Raw genomic sequence first — 16960 nt, 5'->3', positions numbered from 1 at the left:
CCCAGTTATATACAAGTTATTTCTAGCAAAGTCATAATGAAAATGAGTCTTCAGCGCTTGAATCCGATCTGAATCGCGTCAGAGTTCAAATCAGATCTAAGTCTTAAGCCCGCGGGCATGTAATTTAAAGATCAGTAAAGTCCTTGGCCTCAAGGCATAAAAAAGAACTCTATGTGGACTCAACCCATCCACGACAATCCTTGATAAGCGAGAAGTCCGAAGTTACTTGGGGCGCAAGTAATCAATCTATTTCTCCGTTTTGTTGCTATTATATCTTGATTCGTAGAAAAGGCTTAAGCACGGAGTGAATTCTGATAGAAAGCCTCAAGGCCTACACCTAAGGCCCCACGAAGGCATCTATTTAGCTTCATTTCATGTTGCGGTCTAGTTGGTCCGAGTATAAGGATTAACTCTGATGGGAAGCCTCAAGGCCTATACCTAAGGCCCTACAAAGGCACTCATTTGGGTTCGTCCTACCTCTTGGATTCAGATAATCAAAGGTATAATAGTGATAAGACTCTGGCAACCATAAAAGACCAAATATGATACATCCAAGCGTTGGTTTAGGTTGACAGGAAGCCTCAAGGCCTATACCTAAGGCCCCACAAAGGCACCTGTTATATCTAACTTGGTTTCTCGGGCGTATACATATTCAATCAAAGCTTAACACCCATTCAACATCTGCCATACTAAAGATGGCAGTGGCACGCCTGAGCACGACAAAGTTAATCTTGATTGTGAGCCTTAAGGCCTACACCTAAGGCCCCACAAAGGCACCCTTTCAAATTAACTCTGTCCTTCTCTTTCAGAACTGCCCGACGAGCCTTGCCCGAAGTGTGTCTTGCCCGACCAAGATCTGCCCGACAAAGGGTTGCCCGAGTGAGTCCGAGAAGAAAGCAGAAGTACGACAGATACCCTCAACCGACGCCATTCTCTCAGAGGAGCTATGTGCTCGTCCGCCAGGAGATTCCTGCGACGAACAGATACTAAATTAAGTTTTTAGCAGAACTCTCTCTCAATAGTGTAAAATATATCGCTTACTCAATAAATTCCCATTCCGTTCCCCGAGTGTCATCAAAATCCGATCTTTCTGTGTACACCATACATACGACTCTCTCTCTCTCTCTTTCTCTCTCCTCCCTCTGTCTCTGAGCTTCTTGTTCCGAGCTTTCACCATCTTCTTCGGCCTTCGTTATTCGCGCATATACGTTTCTGATTTGAAACGTTTTCCTCGATTTGAAAAGTCGAAAATTTTCGATTTGCGCGTGAAGAAAGCATGCAGTGATAGAATTGCTGTGCTCGAGTGCGGTGTTCGTTGATGGTCATCTAATAAGTTTCTTCATAAAGCTCCAGCGTTCCGAATTCGCCAATGTAACTCAATTTTCTCGCCATTTGTTTTGCTTGAATGCGTGGATGCGTATATATATATATATATATTTATATGTATATGCAGCCGTGAATCTCTATGGATTATTTCACTGATCGATTTGTGTTGCCGAGAAAATGAGTTTCGAAATCATGCGTTGCACGTTGCTTGATGATGTAGATTCGCTCGAATTTTATTCGGAGCCTGAGATTGTTGGAGTTGAGCTTGAATTTTCTTTTCTGAGTTTATTTTTTCTGATCAACCAAACAGAGGATTATTGGAAGCTTTTTGAACTTTTTATCTTTCTGTTCAGTTGATTGGTGGAATACTTTTTCTTTGTGTTCTTCCTCATCAGCTTATTTTTTCTTTTCTGCTAGGAGTGTTGTTATAAATGATTAAATATTAATCATAAATGTTTGTGAGAATTAATTATGTTTTAAATTTATTAATTAATTGTGATATGATGATTTTATTATGTGATAGACGTATAAGCTTGTCTTTGTGTACTGCAAGTTGACAGCCTTTGTTTGTGTGGACTGTAGACTCGGTCAAATTGGGCGGTTTATGATAATTCAGTGAGCATTAGGATGGCGAAATGTGGAATCAATGCAATTTTCTTAAAAATCTCTAATTACGTTGTTCAAAGGCGTACGCCAACTATTGGTTTCAGTGATTTGTGGTTGAAAGAGGTGAAATCATGTGGCAAATGTTGCACGGTCGATCTTTAGTTGCACATAAAAAAACCTTTTCTTGACTCATCTGTGTGTGTGTAAATATTGATATGAACTGAAAATGTACAATAAAATATTGGTGAATCTTGTTTTTAAATTATGTATATAATCGATTGGCCTGAAAATGTGCAATCTCAATCAACATTACTCAGGCTCGGAAAGAATGCTGGCTATATCAGCAGCTTCTCTGGCAGACAATAACAACTATAATTGTTAGTGGTTTTGCATTTCTTGTTTTTTTCACAATGGAATCTACTTTGTGGTAGTTTTCACTTCATCTTCTTCTTTTGCTAATGCAAGTGTCTTTTAATTTGTAGTGAGAAATGGTTGCCTTTGGGAAAAAGCTAAAGGAAAGACAAGTTCAAGAATGGAAGGGGTATGCTTGATTGATCTCACTTATTCAACTATGCATCATCAATAGTTGGTACATTGTGGCTGAGATTTTGAACCTTTTCTCTTGTAGAAGGGTAATAGAATAAAAGAACGGGTCTGAAGATGACATTCTTTGATGACAAACATGTTGTGTTTAACCCTGAATCTTATTGGGAAATTATGTGGTGGTGTTAAATTATTGTTGATACATGATATGCCTGCAATCTATGCATGATATTAAACATGCATCTGTGCAGTTGGTAACTATACATATCATGTCAATGCCGTTGATAAAATTTCCTTAGTTCTACTAATCTACTTCAATATTTTTATTGCAATGTTTGCATGCTCACACCTTGTTTTCATTCAGGTATTACATCAATTATAAACTTATGAAGAAAAAAGTAAGACACTATTCTCAACAAATTAAAGTTGGAGCAATAGACCGGAGGCATGTCCTAAAGGACTTTTCAAGGATGCTGGATAATCAGGTATGCAGTTCATCCACGCTCGTTCACGAATACCATAGGAGAATTTTTATGAGAAACTTGTGAACCTTGGCATAGATGCATTTTCCAAGATGTCAAGGAACTGTTAACTTTTGGGCAGTTTGTAGGAAAGTCTGATTAATTCATTTATTAAAGATAAATATGTTTAGTTCTTTCACTTTTCCCTTTAGTATTCTCTTTGGGGAAGGTGTGGGAAAATCTATTTTTAGCCTCCTGGAGGCATATCATAAGTGAATTGAGATAAAGTTGCTGTGGCTTGTGCGTATATACTTTTCAACCTATATATTTATGCACTCAAGAACTCAAATTCCCACTTATATTAAATGTCTGCATCACTTTTCTTTTGTATAGTAATATTTGTGTGTATCGTCCACCTGCATATTCTATATGCTTTCACATATACCGATGCCCCTTCATTTGGGTGTGTGTATACATATATATACCTACATAAGTGTAAGTAGTATGTATCACCAGGAAGATCGTAGCATATTATGGTTCTGTTGAGTCTTTATTCTGGTTTATCTGACTTTTGCTGTTATTCATGACTCATGAGAGGTGGATAATGCATGTATTTCCCTTCTTGTTTTTTATTTCAATATCAGATTGAGACTATTGTCCTTTTCCTGTTGGAACAACAAGGACTACTTGCAAGCAGGATAGCCAAACTTGGAGAACAACATGATGCTCTTCTGCAGCAACCTGATATATCCAAAATATTTGAACTACGAGAAGCTTATAGACAAGTGGGCCGTGATCTTCTGAAGCTTCTCTTTTTTGTTGAGGTGAATGCCATTGGTCTGCGTAAGATATTGAAGAAGTTCGATAAACGCTTTGGATATAGATTCACCGACTACTATGTCAAAACTCGTGCGAATCATCCTTACTCACAGCTCCAGCAAGTGTTTAAGCATGTGGTAATATGTTTGATCAGAGGCCCTTCCACCCTTTGTCCCTTCAAACATTTAGAACATTTCCATTGTTGTATATTATTAGGTGCTGTTCTAAAATATTGGGGCAAGCATGACAGAAAACATAAAGTAGCCGTTACATAACTTGGCATATTATTAGAAACTGCAAACTCATAATTTCAATGTAAATGACCTATCTTGGACAAATAATCTTCCAGGGCATAGGGGCTGTTGTAGGAGCTGTATCTCGCAATCTTCATGAACTTCAGGACCGACAAGGAAGCTACTTATCAATATATGATCAGCCTGCTCTTCCCCTCCAGGTTTCTTTCGTAATTTGATGCCTTAATTTTCATTGTTTCTGTATTTTCTTCCATAAACTGTGATGTTACTCTTCAAGCTGGAAGCATTCAAAAATGTTGGTTGTATATAATAATGCTTACTAGGGTTCATGTGCAGGATCCTGTTATTGATTCAGTAAAAGCAGCTGTGGACAGGTTAACCAATTCAACAAACTTTCTGAACTTTTTGGGGCAACATGCACTTATTCTGCAAGAAGATATGCTGCCTGAACAAGTTGATGATCAGAGATACCACTTTATGTCACTTGTCTTGAACTTAGTGAACACGTTCCTTTACATGGTCAATACATATATTATTGTTCCTACAGCAGATGACTACTCCATGAGCCTTGGTGCTGCAGCGACAGTTTGTGGTGTTGTGATTGGAGCAATGGCTGTTGCACAGGTGTTTTCTTCAGTGTATTTTAGTGCATGGTCAAATCGGTCATACTTCAAGCCTCTTGTATTTAGCAGTATTGTTCTTTTTGTGGGAAACACCCTGTATGCTCTGGCTTATGATCTTAATTCGATATGGGTACTGTTGATTGGTCGTCTTTTCTGTGGGTAAATAATTCTTGTACTTGTTCCTCTGATTCTTCTTTTGGATATTGCAATAATATTTTGTTGAAAGTAGTGGTTTAGGGAGTTTTGGAATTTCTTGGCTTTGATTAAAACCTATAGAGCTATACTTGCAACTCTACTGGTTTCCAAATGTAGAAATGAACACTAGCTGCCTCAGTAACAAATGACAATTGTACTATACTGTGCTTTATAACATTTGAGTACTGTAGGTCTGCTCTTGACACACAGGCTTTGGTTCTTTAACTTTTCTCCTCTGGCTTCTTGGAAACTTGGACGAATATTGATGTCTTTCATCAAATCAATTGATAAATTTGTGCTATTTTGTTTCAGGCTGGGTTCTGCAAGAGCTGTTAACAGGCGTTATATTAGTGATTGTGTACCTCTGAAAATCCGCATGCAGGCGTCAGCAGCTTTTGTTAGTGCTAGTGCCCTTGGAATGGCATGTGGTCCTGCTCTTGCTGGCTTACTTCAAACTCATTTCAAGATTTACAAGCTTACATTCAATCAAGACACTTTGCCTGGTTGGGTTATGGCTATAGCCTGGCTTCTATACTTAATATGGCTGTGGATCTCATTTAGAGAACCTGCTCGTGAAGATGAAGTGAGTTCTGTACAAGAAGGATCCAATAGCAGTATGTTGACTCATATCAGTAGTTAGTTTATCTTTTAAACATATTCTGTTTTGTGTCCTTATAAATCTTAAGCTTCTAATGACGCAATATATTTGATCTAATTTGACCCCGTAAATCTCAATTTATTGCTGTGTAATTACATCCTTAAACGCATCATCAGTTGTCAGTCATGTGCTCAAATTAAAACCAAACTACCTCCTTGACATTCCTGATTTCAACAAGCCTGACATGTTGAGACCAAAGAAAAAAAATGAATGTGACATGTTGGTTAAGCTTGGTATCAACGTGGTCTTTGGCATTGAAGCAGACATGCATAATGTCTGCCTATGAGCGGATCATTAACCATTAATGGGTATAGATCTCACTTGATAAGTGGGCAGTTCTTTGAACTCAAGTTTGTTTATTTCAGTATACAAATCAATGGTGTCTAATGAGACATTGATAATAATTCTACCGTAAATTAAGAGTAGGGTTGAGCCGTTTTTTGCATATGTCCAATGCAAAGTATGTAGTTGCAGTTCTAGGAGCTAACAGTTATCCTGCAATTGACAGGAACAGCAGTAAACGATGCACTCGAGAAAGGTCTTAATCAACCATTGCTCATTAGTGCTGAAGACAAGAGAGAAGATGAAGATGGTGACCAAGATATTGATGAAAGTGAAGAAGCTCCTGAGGAATCTCGTCGACCAGCCACTTCAATTCGATCCGCATATCGACTACTTACACCCTCTGTAAAGGTATTTCACTGATTTTGAATTACATATATGTTTTCATATCTCATTTATTCCATTAATTGTGCCTTTAATGTCCATGTTAACATTATTTTTCCTTTTCTTTGGTGCTAAATCTTTTAAATGCTTTATCTCCACTCCTTCTGCATTGCATTAGTAAATTGACTGCCATTACTTTCCATTTGGACTTAATTGCATTAGTAAATTGACCGCCATTACTTTCCATTTGGATTTAAACCCGTTCAACTTCTTTATGGTTTCATCAGGTTCAATTGTTGATATATTTCATGCTCAAGTATGCTATGGAGATTTTACTTTCAGAATCTAGTGTTGTTACGACATACTACTTTAGCTGGAATACTAGCAAAGTCGCAATTTTTCTGGCGTGTCTTGGATTAACCGTTCTTCCAGTAAATATTCTTGTTGGGAGCTACATTAGCAACATGTTTGAAGACAGGTAATTTTTAACAGCTCTCATTACATACAGTGCTTTGTATAGGGCCCGGTGAAAATTCAACATTTATATTTTCCTTGCTAACTGCTGGATTTGTTCTTGCTGTCGTAATTGCAGGCTAATTTTATTAGTATCTGAAATAGTGGTTTGCATAGGCATAGTTATGAGCTTCCATATGTTCAATCCGTACTCTGTGATACAATACGTCAGCTCAGGGCTCATCATGTTTGTTTCGGCTGAAGTACTTGAAGGTGAGATATTTTTATTCAATCCCTTACAGACCCTGCGTAAAGCAGGAGCCTTGTGCACTGGGTACGACCTTTACGACCCTTACAGAAAACAGAGATGTTACTCAGCGAGCTCTTAGGAATTGAAGTATATGTCAGTTTGTTATGTAGCAGGAGACGCACGAATAATCTCTCTCTCTCTCTCTCTCTCTCTCTCTCTCTAAAACATATCTTCAACCGCCATTTATGCAGGTGTCAACTTGTCACTTCTCTCGAGGGTTATGTCATCGAGGCTTTCCCGTGGAACATACAATGGTGGATTACTTTCAACAGAAGCTGGGACACTCGCTCGAGTAGTTGCAGATGCCACCATAACTCTGGCCGGATACTTGGGAGAAAGTAGGCTCTTGAACATCACCTTGCTTCCGTCCCTCGTGATTTGCGTTTCTTCCATTATTGCCACCTGCTACACATACAACTCTCTCTATTGATTTATCTCTAAATCTATTGGATCAGAAGAACCCCGTCGCTTCCCAATTCAACTCCTCCTCAATTCTTTTCCAATGAATCACTGCTATTTTGTGATAGAAACTCTAATTAAAAAATGTCGGTGTAGATAATCTACCAACCTAATATAGTTTGTCCTCCTTCGGGATGGGCAAATACTCGCAGTTATTGGTAACTGTGGTTACCCGCTTATTTAAATTCATGGTTACAATTATGAGTAATCGTTTAGATAGATAAACAGTTTTTGGTATGACTTTTATCTGTGAAATTTAAATGGGTGGTTATATATATTAACTGCGGTCATAATTGATATCCGTTTATTTTATTATATATATATATATATAATAAAATGAAATAAAAACAAAAAACTAAGTTGGTGCATATATCATTATTTGTTCAAAAATTGGTATAATCATTGTCCATGGATTGGTCAGTGCATTGGGATTTGTATGTTTTTAACTTGTCAGGGTAAAACAGTACCTTTCCCTGTTTATGCCACCTGTGATGAGAAATTGGTATATTGTTAACTCTTCTGAACTTGATTGGCTTACTATAGTGAATATAATTTATCAAAGACCAGAGCCATGACCTATAATGAATTGGGTATTTAACTGCGATATTGTACCTGTGTAGTTGAGCTATTTCAATGTTTATCATACCTATAACGGTGTTTAATTATCAGTAAAACAAAATTATGAGCAATTTTTCTTTTTAAAGTTTCAAGTTGTTAAAAAACATGAAAACAAGTGAAAAGAAGGATAAATGGTAAAAAAAAGGGTAATGGGTAAATGCTTAAACAGGTAAACAATTATGGTTAAATAGGTATGCGATTATGGATATGGTTAACCGTTTATAAACGGTTATGGATATGAGTATAACCGTTTAGGCAATTATCCAACGGATAAATGGTTATAGGAGTATGCGCATATACAGTTATGGGTAAATAACTGCAGTTACTCGCTCGTTATAATTGTTGCTCATCCCTAGTCCTCCCTAAGAAGAGGGTTTTGGATAATTAAACCATAGGGTCCATAAAGGTGGGCAAAGGGAAAATTCTAAAAACATTAGTAAGGGGTAGAATCCACAACTCTCGCTAGACCTTCCAAAGTTATGTACGCACGACAGAATAACAAGACATGAGCATGCATTATTGAGTCTGATTCTGTTGACCTTAAAAACTATTTAGCCTATGTGGCACACATGCCGAATGGCAAATAAGCTAACTAGGTCATTCAGTTGAATGCGGGGCGTGCCAACTCGACGACCGAGTTCGGTCGATGAGTGAATGAATGTGATGGTGTTGGTTTCGAACACCCTGTTGACTTTTGTATCTTGCGATTGCGGTCAAGGAAGGAACTTGCCTCGGTTTCTGGGTTCTAGAGCCTAATGATAAGGTTATTGGTTACTTTGAAGTTGACAAATCGCATGCATCGGGCTCGGTTGCTTCAATTATATTTGTGCAAATATAAGTGCGTCGAATTGGTACTAGATTGTACGAACAAAATTATAACTTGGCATCCGACTTTAATTGACTTCAGGCCAAGTGACAATAAAATTATAGCTTAATAAGCATTAACCAAATACGTCCCAAAAATTACATGGGTATGGTTAGGAAGTGGGGATGCCAAAATATGGCATTGGGTCGAAAAAAGATGCAGCCCAACTCGGTTAGGCTGGCTGTAGTACATGGGTAGGCCTTGCAGTTTAGCTGCAGGCCTTTTTTTGGGCATAAGGAAGGGCTACAGGCCTTGGGCCGTGGTTCTAGGACGAGTCTAGTAGGAGAGGTTGTTGGAATTGGGCCAAAAGGCGTGTGGATAGCAAGCCCAGCTTGTGCTGGCTTGGGTTTGTGCACGACAAAAGCCAGCTAAAAGAGGGCTTTTATTTTTGGGCCACGGCATGGCAAGCCCAACAACAAAGGGGGTTGTTGCAGGCAAGCTGAGACGTAGGGGCAAGCCCAGCAAGCAGCAGGCTTGCTGGTTTGGGCAAGGGGCATAAGTATAGAGCCCAGCATGCAACTGCAGGCTATATTAGAGGTGGGTTGGGGTTGCAGGCCCAACGAAAAAACCTTCTCATGCTAGAGGCTGTTGGAAATATGCCCTAAAAGTCAATCTTTGGAAGAAACCTTTCAGGACAAATGAATGGATGTATAGATGATTCTTATACATCAAATGGCAAAGATACTAATTAGGACTATCTCAATAAACGATATATGTCCTAAATAGTGAATCCATGGACAATGGATCGATTGAAGAAGTAATCTAATGATGTTAGACTACAGAGACCTTCTTCACATAACCATAATGTCCAAAAAGGTTCCTGGTCATTGGATTGTCGGAGGGATACTGACAATGCTTAGACCGGTACATACTGTGTCTGCTTCAAATGGAAGGATGGAAAGTCTCATCCCATTCGTGTGGTGACACTAAGACAAGTATGTAGGTGCTCATTAAGGGAATGAGTTCACTGAACACAATCGAACGAGAGTACTTGCATGGAGGTCTACTCACATGTCAAGCAAGTAACTCTAATGGTTGGAATAATGTAAGTAGTCCTTTGACCTGAGGCATCGTCGTTGTCTTGTGGCTAAGTACTTAATCTTTGACATAATATATCCATACCCTAGTAATGTGATTGAGAGTATTGTTTTAGAGAATGATCGAATTACATTGTAATTTCAACTGAATAGGTTCTCCGAACAACTTCTACATTAGCTTGGATAGCTATGATATATGGTTAGATGTCACTCATAGCTTGTGAGTTCTTCTAGATGATTAAATGTAGTCATCAAAGAAGAAGGTGAATTAAAAGGAAGTTTTAATTCACTAAGTGATTGAATTAAATATAATCAATTGGATTGATGTCAATCACCTCACTACCTTGCTAATTAGAACCTAAAATGATTGTACACCGATACACTCTTGTGGTGAGTAATTAATGGATGATGGAAATAATTAATTGGATTAATTAAGTGTTGTGATTAATTTAGAAAGTCTAAAGAAATCATAAAAGCGATAAAAGATCGTTTTGGGCTTAAAGAAACGTTCGGGTTTAATTGGGCCCATTGGGCCTAAACCCATTGGGCTTTTATTCAAGCATTGGATGACTAGAAATAAATAAAAGCCCAAAGCCCAAACCAACACAAAGGGGCCGGCCATTTAAAGTGGAGAAGGAGAGATATTAAGTCAAGTTGTTGATTAGGTTTCTTTTTGTCTATATAAGGAACTTTATAGAGATTTATTCCTTAGGGTTTTTGTGTGTTTAAAACAACAAAGAGGCAAAAGAAATATCTCTCTAAAACTACACAAAGGCCGGCCACCTTAAGGGTGATTTAGCTAATCCTTTTTCACTCTTTTGGTTATTCCTCCATCCATCTCACTACACTAATGGGTGTGGATCTTTAGAGGTCTTCTCCTTTGGAGACTAAAGGAGAACCTAGGAGCACTCTTACAAAAAAAAGTGGAGGAGGCAAGGAGGGAGGCTAGGCTCAAGGAGTTCAAGGAGCAAAGGGCTTGGAGGTGGTCCATCCTTGGTCTAAAATCTAGATCAAGAGGTATAGATCTATTCCTTCACTTTGTTCTTAACTTAAATGTTTTAGATGCATTATATATAAACCTATGAACCTTGAAGGGGATTTGCATGACTATAGCTTTGATATTATTTGATAACATGCTTCCATTGCTTATTTATATTAATTTTGAATTGTATATGCATGCTAGTCATTTCGAAATCCCATATTAATCTCTTAGATTTCCCTTCAGAGGCCTGGTCAATCTTGCACACAGCAAGGCTAAAGGGCTGTTGCCTTGGTCCAAACGTCAAACGACGTCGTCCAAATGGCTGCTCAACGTATAACCCAACTAGCGTGGCTCTGCGCGGCTAGGAGCTACGGCTCATGCTGCAAAAATCTCAATTTTTTTTTCAACATCTAGGGTTTGAAAACCCTAATTGCTTCTAAATTATTTCGATGATTTGACTCACAAATTCCACATAGCATAATTGCGTATTGCATGAACTTATTTCAATGATTTGAAAACCCTATATATATATATATATCGGAAGGAAATATAAATATAGGGGTTCATGTATCATGGGGAATGTTTTCATGCTTCATGGTCGTTTCAAATATCTGAATTTATTTTTAAAGAATTTGATTGGCAGAAAGAAACTAAGCCTTTGATTTTATAGAAGAGCCTCCTCCACAAACCTTTAGTTCCTTAACTTTTGGCAAGAGCGTGCTGATAACGTGTTGTAAGCCTAATTTGCTAAACAATATAAAGGACAAAGAGAAGGGGGTGCGGCACAAAGAAAGAGATGTGTATTTGTGAGGTGTGTGTTATGCCACCCCATTGTGCCTTTATTTATAGTAGTAAGGAAGGTAAATTCCTTACCCCATAGGATTACAACTCTAATAGGATAATAGTCTAAGAGATATGGTAGAACCCTATAGGGATATCCTAGATATGTTAGGATTTACACAATCACATTCCTAATCTAATAAAACAGCAACAAAAACAAGAAAATAACAAAAAAATTGGTTGTTTTAGGCCCATACGGGCAAGAGAAACAATTTGGTTAAGTATTTTTTAGGCCTACAAGTATTGATGGCCTTTATAGAAGTTTATTTTTTATTTTTTATTAATGTCACTCAAGTGTTTGGACTGGCGACCACTTGAGTGACGTTGACTTGTTGATAAATTGGAATTTCCGTTTTTTGTTGTTGTTGTAGTTAGGATATAAGAATCTCGTTTGTTTACTGACGGGGTCCGACTCCCAACATCTGTCTTTTGGAATGAAATTTGTTTACATAAGGGTCTGTCCGCCTAACAGAATCAGTCAACTTGAATCTATCTGTCATTCGCCATTTGAATCTATATCCATCTGCCATCTGCCTGCCCGCTTACCTGTTTGTCTACTTGTTGGAGCCTGCTTGCCGATCTGCTCACGTAGCAAAGCATGCCTATTTGTTTTTCTGTCCGAGTAGTGGAGCCTGCCTATTTGTTTGTCTGTCCGTGTAGCAGAGCCCACCTACATGTCTATCTGTCCTTGTAACAGAGCCTACCTGGCTGTCTGACTAACGAAGTTTGCATCCATATCAGCTTGTTGGAAAACTTATGTTTTTTTTACAGCCATGAGTTTAATGGGGGATGTTGGAAAATAATAAGTTCAGGATTTTGGCCTACCTTTTTAGAACTAGGTTTTTGTTTAGAGATTAAAGTTTAGTTTATTATAAATATGATGCTTGGTATTCACATGTGAACAATTAAGTCAATATGTAGCCTCTTCGGTTCATGTAGCCATCTTGGCAATTCCAGTTAATGAAATTTTTTATTTGGTTAGTTCGCTTGTTTGTTGCGTACTTTGCTGTTCAGCTTACGCAATCAAGCCCTAAACTCCCTTTTTTATTTTTATTTTTTACGAGAAATTGACTTAAGCATTGGAGATCTATTGGCCAATACCCCCCTCCGTGGGCGCGTGGCTTTGGTCATTGCTCAATGGTGTTTAACTATTTTGCAGGTACAAATTTGTCAAGACTAAAGATGTCAGATTTTTCGTTACCACAATTACAGTTAGAAGGCCCCCGTTCGTCACTCCTCCATCATGTTCATTGATAATAGATGAAAGTAAATGAAAAAGATACAAGCCGGGGGGGGGGGGAGGGGGGGATTATGCCAAGACCCGTAAATAAAAAAAGATCAATGAAAACAATAATAAGGAAAAAATGAAATGTCATGAGAGTGGAGAGGCTACAAAATTTGGAACCATAGACCGTCAGTAATAAGCACAACTATCTACCTTAAATGAAGTTAAAACATTTGCAACTTGATTTCCTTTATATAAATATGTATACACATAAATCACATGTGATGAAGTCATTAGAGATAATTCTTCAATCATGATAAGTGAGACTTAGAGATCTACATGCATTTTTAGGTAGTTTAGATGCATACAAATGTTTTTTTTCCTGGAACTAAAGTGTCATTTCAATTCTGTGGCTAATGTTGCTTTTTATGGTGCAGCGTAAGATCATTGGGTGAGTCTTGTAAAGATACTTTTCTCATAGTGGATTTGTTTGACTAGCTGTGAGCCTGAGGATGTTTTTCCATATGCTGAAGTTTTACCTCACTAAATTGTTATGTACTGGGATTTAGTTTTCTGCACTTTATTTATTTGGGTAACATGATTGATATATGATAAGTGCAGGAGTTGATCTTAAAAGAGCCTTATTACTTTCCGTTTCCAAATTTTAGCCAATCTGGGCACTTAAGGACCTTTTTGGTAATAAATTGACTTTTCGAAGGAGTTCTGACGTAAGGCCAATTGAAAGAGAAAGCTAAGAGACTGAAGATCGTTTGTCCAACTTTCATAATTTTCCATGGACTGATTCATTGTAGTTTTTTAAATTACATTTTCGTCAGACTGCGCAACTATGGCAGAATGACATAAGGCCAATTGAAGGAGAAAGCTAAGAGACTGAAGATCGTTGCGGAAGTTGCATTCTCGTTAGAACTGCGCAGTTGTGGGAGAATGACGATTTGAAGCCTTTTTCGATTTTTCCAAATGATGTGAGATATATTCTTAGAAAGATAAGAGATAGAGTTGCAAGTATACTATTTTTACCAAATTTTGCAGAAGGTTGAACGACCCCAAATTTGGCGTGCAAGTAAGCTGACGTGTTTCCCATGCTGAGAAAGATTGTTTCCTAGTTAGTGTCATTAATTATCTAGGAATTTGTTTTGTTTTACGAGAGTTTTTACTAGACCTTTTAGGTTTTTACTGACCTTTTAGGGTTTTTCTAGTATAAAGATAATGCCCTAGGCTTTCTCAAGACACCACCTTATACACAAAATTAGTCCAAAGTGAAGGAGATAAGTTGAGGCACATTTTATCATTCTTTTATGAGTTTTATCTTCTTCTAGGACTTCTTTGTAATATTTATTTTGACTATATGTAACTAAACTATTTTTCTAAGGTTTATGATGAAGCCATGACATGATTATTTTTGAAGTATTTTGTTCATTATTATTCGATTAATGTGATGCTTAATTTTTAATCTTTGTGCACTATTTATTCTAGTTTCAAATGTTCTTGTGACTGACCATCATTGTGAACTTGTTGCTAGATACTTAGATAAATCTAAGAGGATGACCAATCAATTAGGTTTATTGGAACAATTATTAAGAAGAGTAGAAAAACTAGTGAGGATGACCAATATCAAGCTAGTCCTACTTGGTTGACATAATTATTCTATGCTTAATCTGTTTTTGTGTGTTTAATTGTATGCCTAATCAATAGGATATGGTTGTCACGTATAGATACACAGTTGATGCTTGACCATAGATTAATTCATATCTTAGAAAGTACGACCTTCAACATTGGCATGATAATTGGATAGTAGTTGGCTTGAAGAAAAGAAATAGGATTGTTATTGGTAGATTCATGACCTTAGGCTTTCATCATTTTAATTTGTTAAAACTTTCATTCCCTGTTTGTTCTGGGAGTGAGGTGCTTAAAAAAAAAGCACCCATGAAAAAAAGCTGTGAGGGTTTTAGGTGTTTGGTAAACTGAAAAAAATGGCTTATTTTGGAAGCTGCTATGAGAATAAGCTGAAATCAAAGGAAAAAGCTGAAGTTGCTATTTGCAGCTTTGGAAAACTAGCTTTTTTTCAAAGCACACGGAGCTACAATGCTCCTTTAATGAAAAGACCTACTATCAGACTGCTTTTTTTTTTTTTTTTTTCCAAAAGCACTTTTACAAAAAAGTTTACCAAACACTCTGCTGATTTATTTCACAACCGCTTATTCTCACAGCAGTTTTTTTTCAAAGCACAGCAATACCAAACCAGCCCTTAGTCTTCCTGATTTTCTTATAAGTTGTAGTTTTAATTAAGTTTTATAATCAATCAATCAATCATTTTTAAGTTAAGTTTTGCATAATTAGTTGGTTAAATTAATATTAAAATCAATCCTTATGGGATCAACCTTGTACTTGCCTTAGTTATATTGCCTTTGATCTTGTGCACTTGCGAGTTTAAATTATTTCGATTTATCTAATTTGTTGATTAATAAGTGCAATGAGCGAATGCAAACAATAATCAGACAACAGGATTTGTGTGATCAATATCCGCTTTCAATCCGGTTGTCTGATTATTATTTGCATTTGCTCATTGCACTTACTAAACACAACCTATTCCGCTACATACTCAATCAACGTGATAAAAAACTAATGTTTTTGAAAATTGGATTAAGCTTATTCACCCCCTCTTTAGGCTTCGTGTTACAGCCGATTGTGTTTTCAATATCCTTACAAAAAAGACTAGTTTTCTTAGTTTTAAAACGATGATTGATTTTACAAATTTCTCAAAATTCACCTACTTCTATCTCACTCCAATCACAAAACCTTCTCACCCAGATGATTGGGTTCCCTTTGTTTTTTCTTTTTTCTTTTGAGGGAATGAGTTCGTGTTTGATTAGTGATTTTGTGGTATTTTTCTATACTCAATTAGGATATATCTTATGATTGTATCTCTCATCTCCTTATTGCTTATGATAAAAATACGTATAAAAACCAAATAAATTATATGTAGATAACATTTAAAAAAAAATTCTTTATCAATCAGATAATTTAAGTTATTAGAAATTATTCTCTTGCACCAACTTTTGAAATTTCCATTCATGGGTTGGCATGATTTCTTTCAATAGATTTAAAAGAAAAACCTAAAAAAAAAAAAAATTACAAAAGAAAATCAAGTATACCGTAAGAAAATGACATGGGATATACCACACTTACCAGGTTTTGCTGCCTCCTAACAAACAAAAAAGAAGGCATCTCTCGATGACCCTTCTTTTTCTTTCTCCCATCTCTCTCCATCTCTCCATCTCCAAAACATGAAAAAAATGGAGAGAAAGAGACGAGAGAGAGAGAGAGAGAGAGAGAGAGAGAGAGAGAGAGAGAGGGGCAAACAGAATCTAGCTAGAACACATTTCAGATAAAAGGAAGCGCAGTACTGCTTGGGAATGCGTAGAAAGAAGGCACACATGAGGATATCCATCGCATATGCTAGATTTTGTTTTCTTATTCGTTTGCCTGAGCCTGAAAATTACAAGAGCATGCTGTATATAAAGCAATTAGCCTCAGCTCGATCGTCACAAGTCAGTGCGGTGGTTTCACCTTAACAATTGAAGAGATCGACGACATGATATGTAGTCATAGATTGTGAAAACATGAGCGAATTAGTTGTAGGGCTTCTCTCCGATGGCAGGAAATATTAATGGTCATGAATCATGGAAGCATGGATTTTTGTGTTCTCTCATGAGTTATGACCTGCCAAAGGAGAGTTGCCCTACGACTGCTTTTGCTTAATTAATGTGTTCATCTGAAGGTACAAAGACGGTGTTCCATACGAAAGGTATGATCAGAAAACAGAATGTATGCGATTGAATTCTGTGTTTAATTACTTGTTTTCTTTATAGTTCTTTGTTATGCTAGCGTGGTTATTGTAAGTGCATATACACGTGAGTCATATAAATTGGTTAAAAAATTTGGATAGGTGCTTGCTTCAAAAAGGGGTGGCAGGAGCAAGGGACTTGTACTCAGTTTGTT

General features: G+C 37.2%; 1 protein-coding gene and 1 non-coding gene across 4 annotated transcripts; both read left to right on the top strand.

Moving 5' to 3' along the window:
* Positions 1-1028: 1028 nt before the first annotated feature.
* Positions 1029-7648, top strand: LOC103409595 (SPX domain-containing membrane protein At4g22990). Of its 3 annotated transcripts, none has more exons than XM_029104597.2 (12): positions 1143-1371; positions 2250-2309; positions 2415-2473; positions 2840-2960; positions 3581-3892; positions 4105-4209; positions 4346-4791; positions 5140-5441; positions 5994-6178; positions 6439-6629; positions 6744-6877; positions 7106-7648. In XM_029104597.2, exons 3-12 carry the CDS (start codon positions 2421-2423, stop codon positions 7342-7344), a joined length of 2088 nt encoding a protein of 695 aa, XP_028960430.2. In that variant the 5' UTR covers positions 1143-1371; positions 2250-2309; positions 2415-2420; the 3' UTR covers positions 7345-7648. The 3 variants fall into 3 exon arrangements, with proteins under 3 accessions (XP_028960429.2, XP_028960430.2, XP_070679567.1); XM_070823466.1 differs by lacking the exon at positions 2250-2309 and adding an exon at positions 1909-2055 and having other exon boundaries at positions 1180-1371; XM_029104596.2 differs by lacking the exon at positions 2250-2309 and having other exon boundaries at positions 1029-1371.
* An 8934-nt stretch (positions 7649-16582) lies between these two features.
* MIR399D (microRNA MIR399d) lies at positions 16583-16719 on the top strand. The gene has a single exon (NR_120960.1). It is a non-coding gene; the product is annotated as a microRNA MIR399d (primary transcript).
* The last annotated feature ends 241 nt before the right edge of the window (positions 16720-16960 follow it).

This window comes from Malus domestica, chromosome 06 (genome assembly GCF_042453785.1).
Source record: "Malus domestica chromosome 06, GDT2T_hap1".
In the NCBI taxonomy this organism is placed as follows: Eukaryota; Viridiplantae; Streptophyta; class Magnoliopsida; order Rosales; family Rosaceae; genus Malus; species Malus domestica.
Note: the sequence above shows the minus strand (reverse complement) of the source record. Positions and strands in the feature narration are given on the sequence as shown.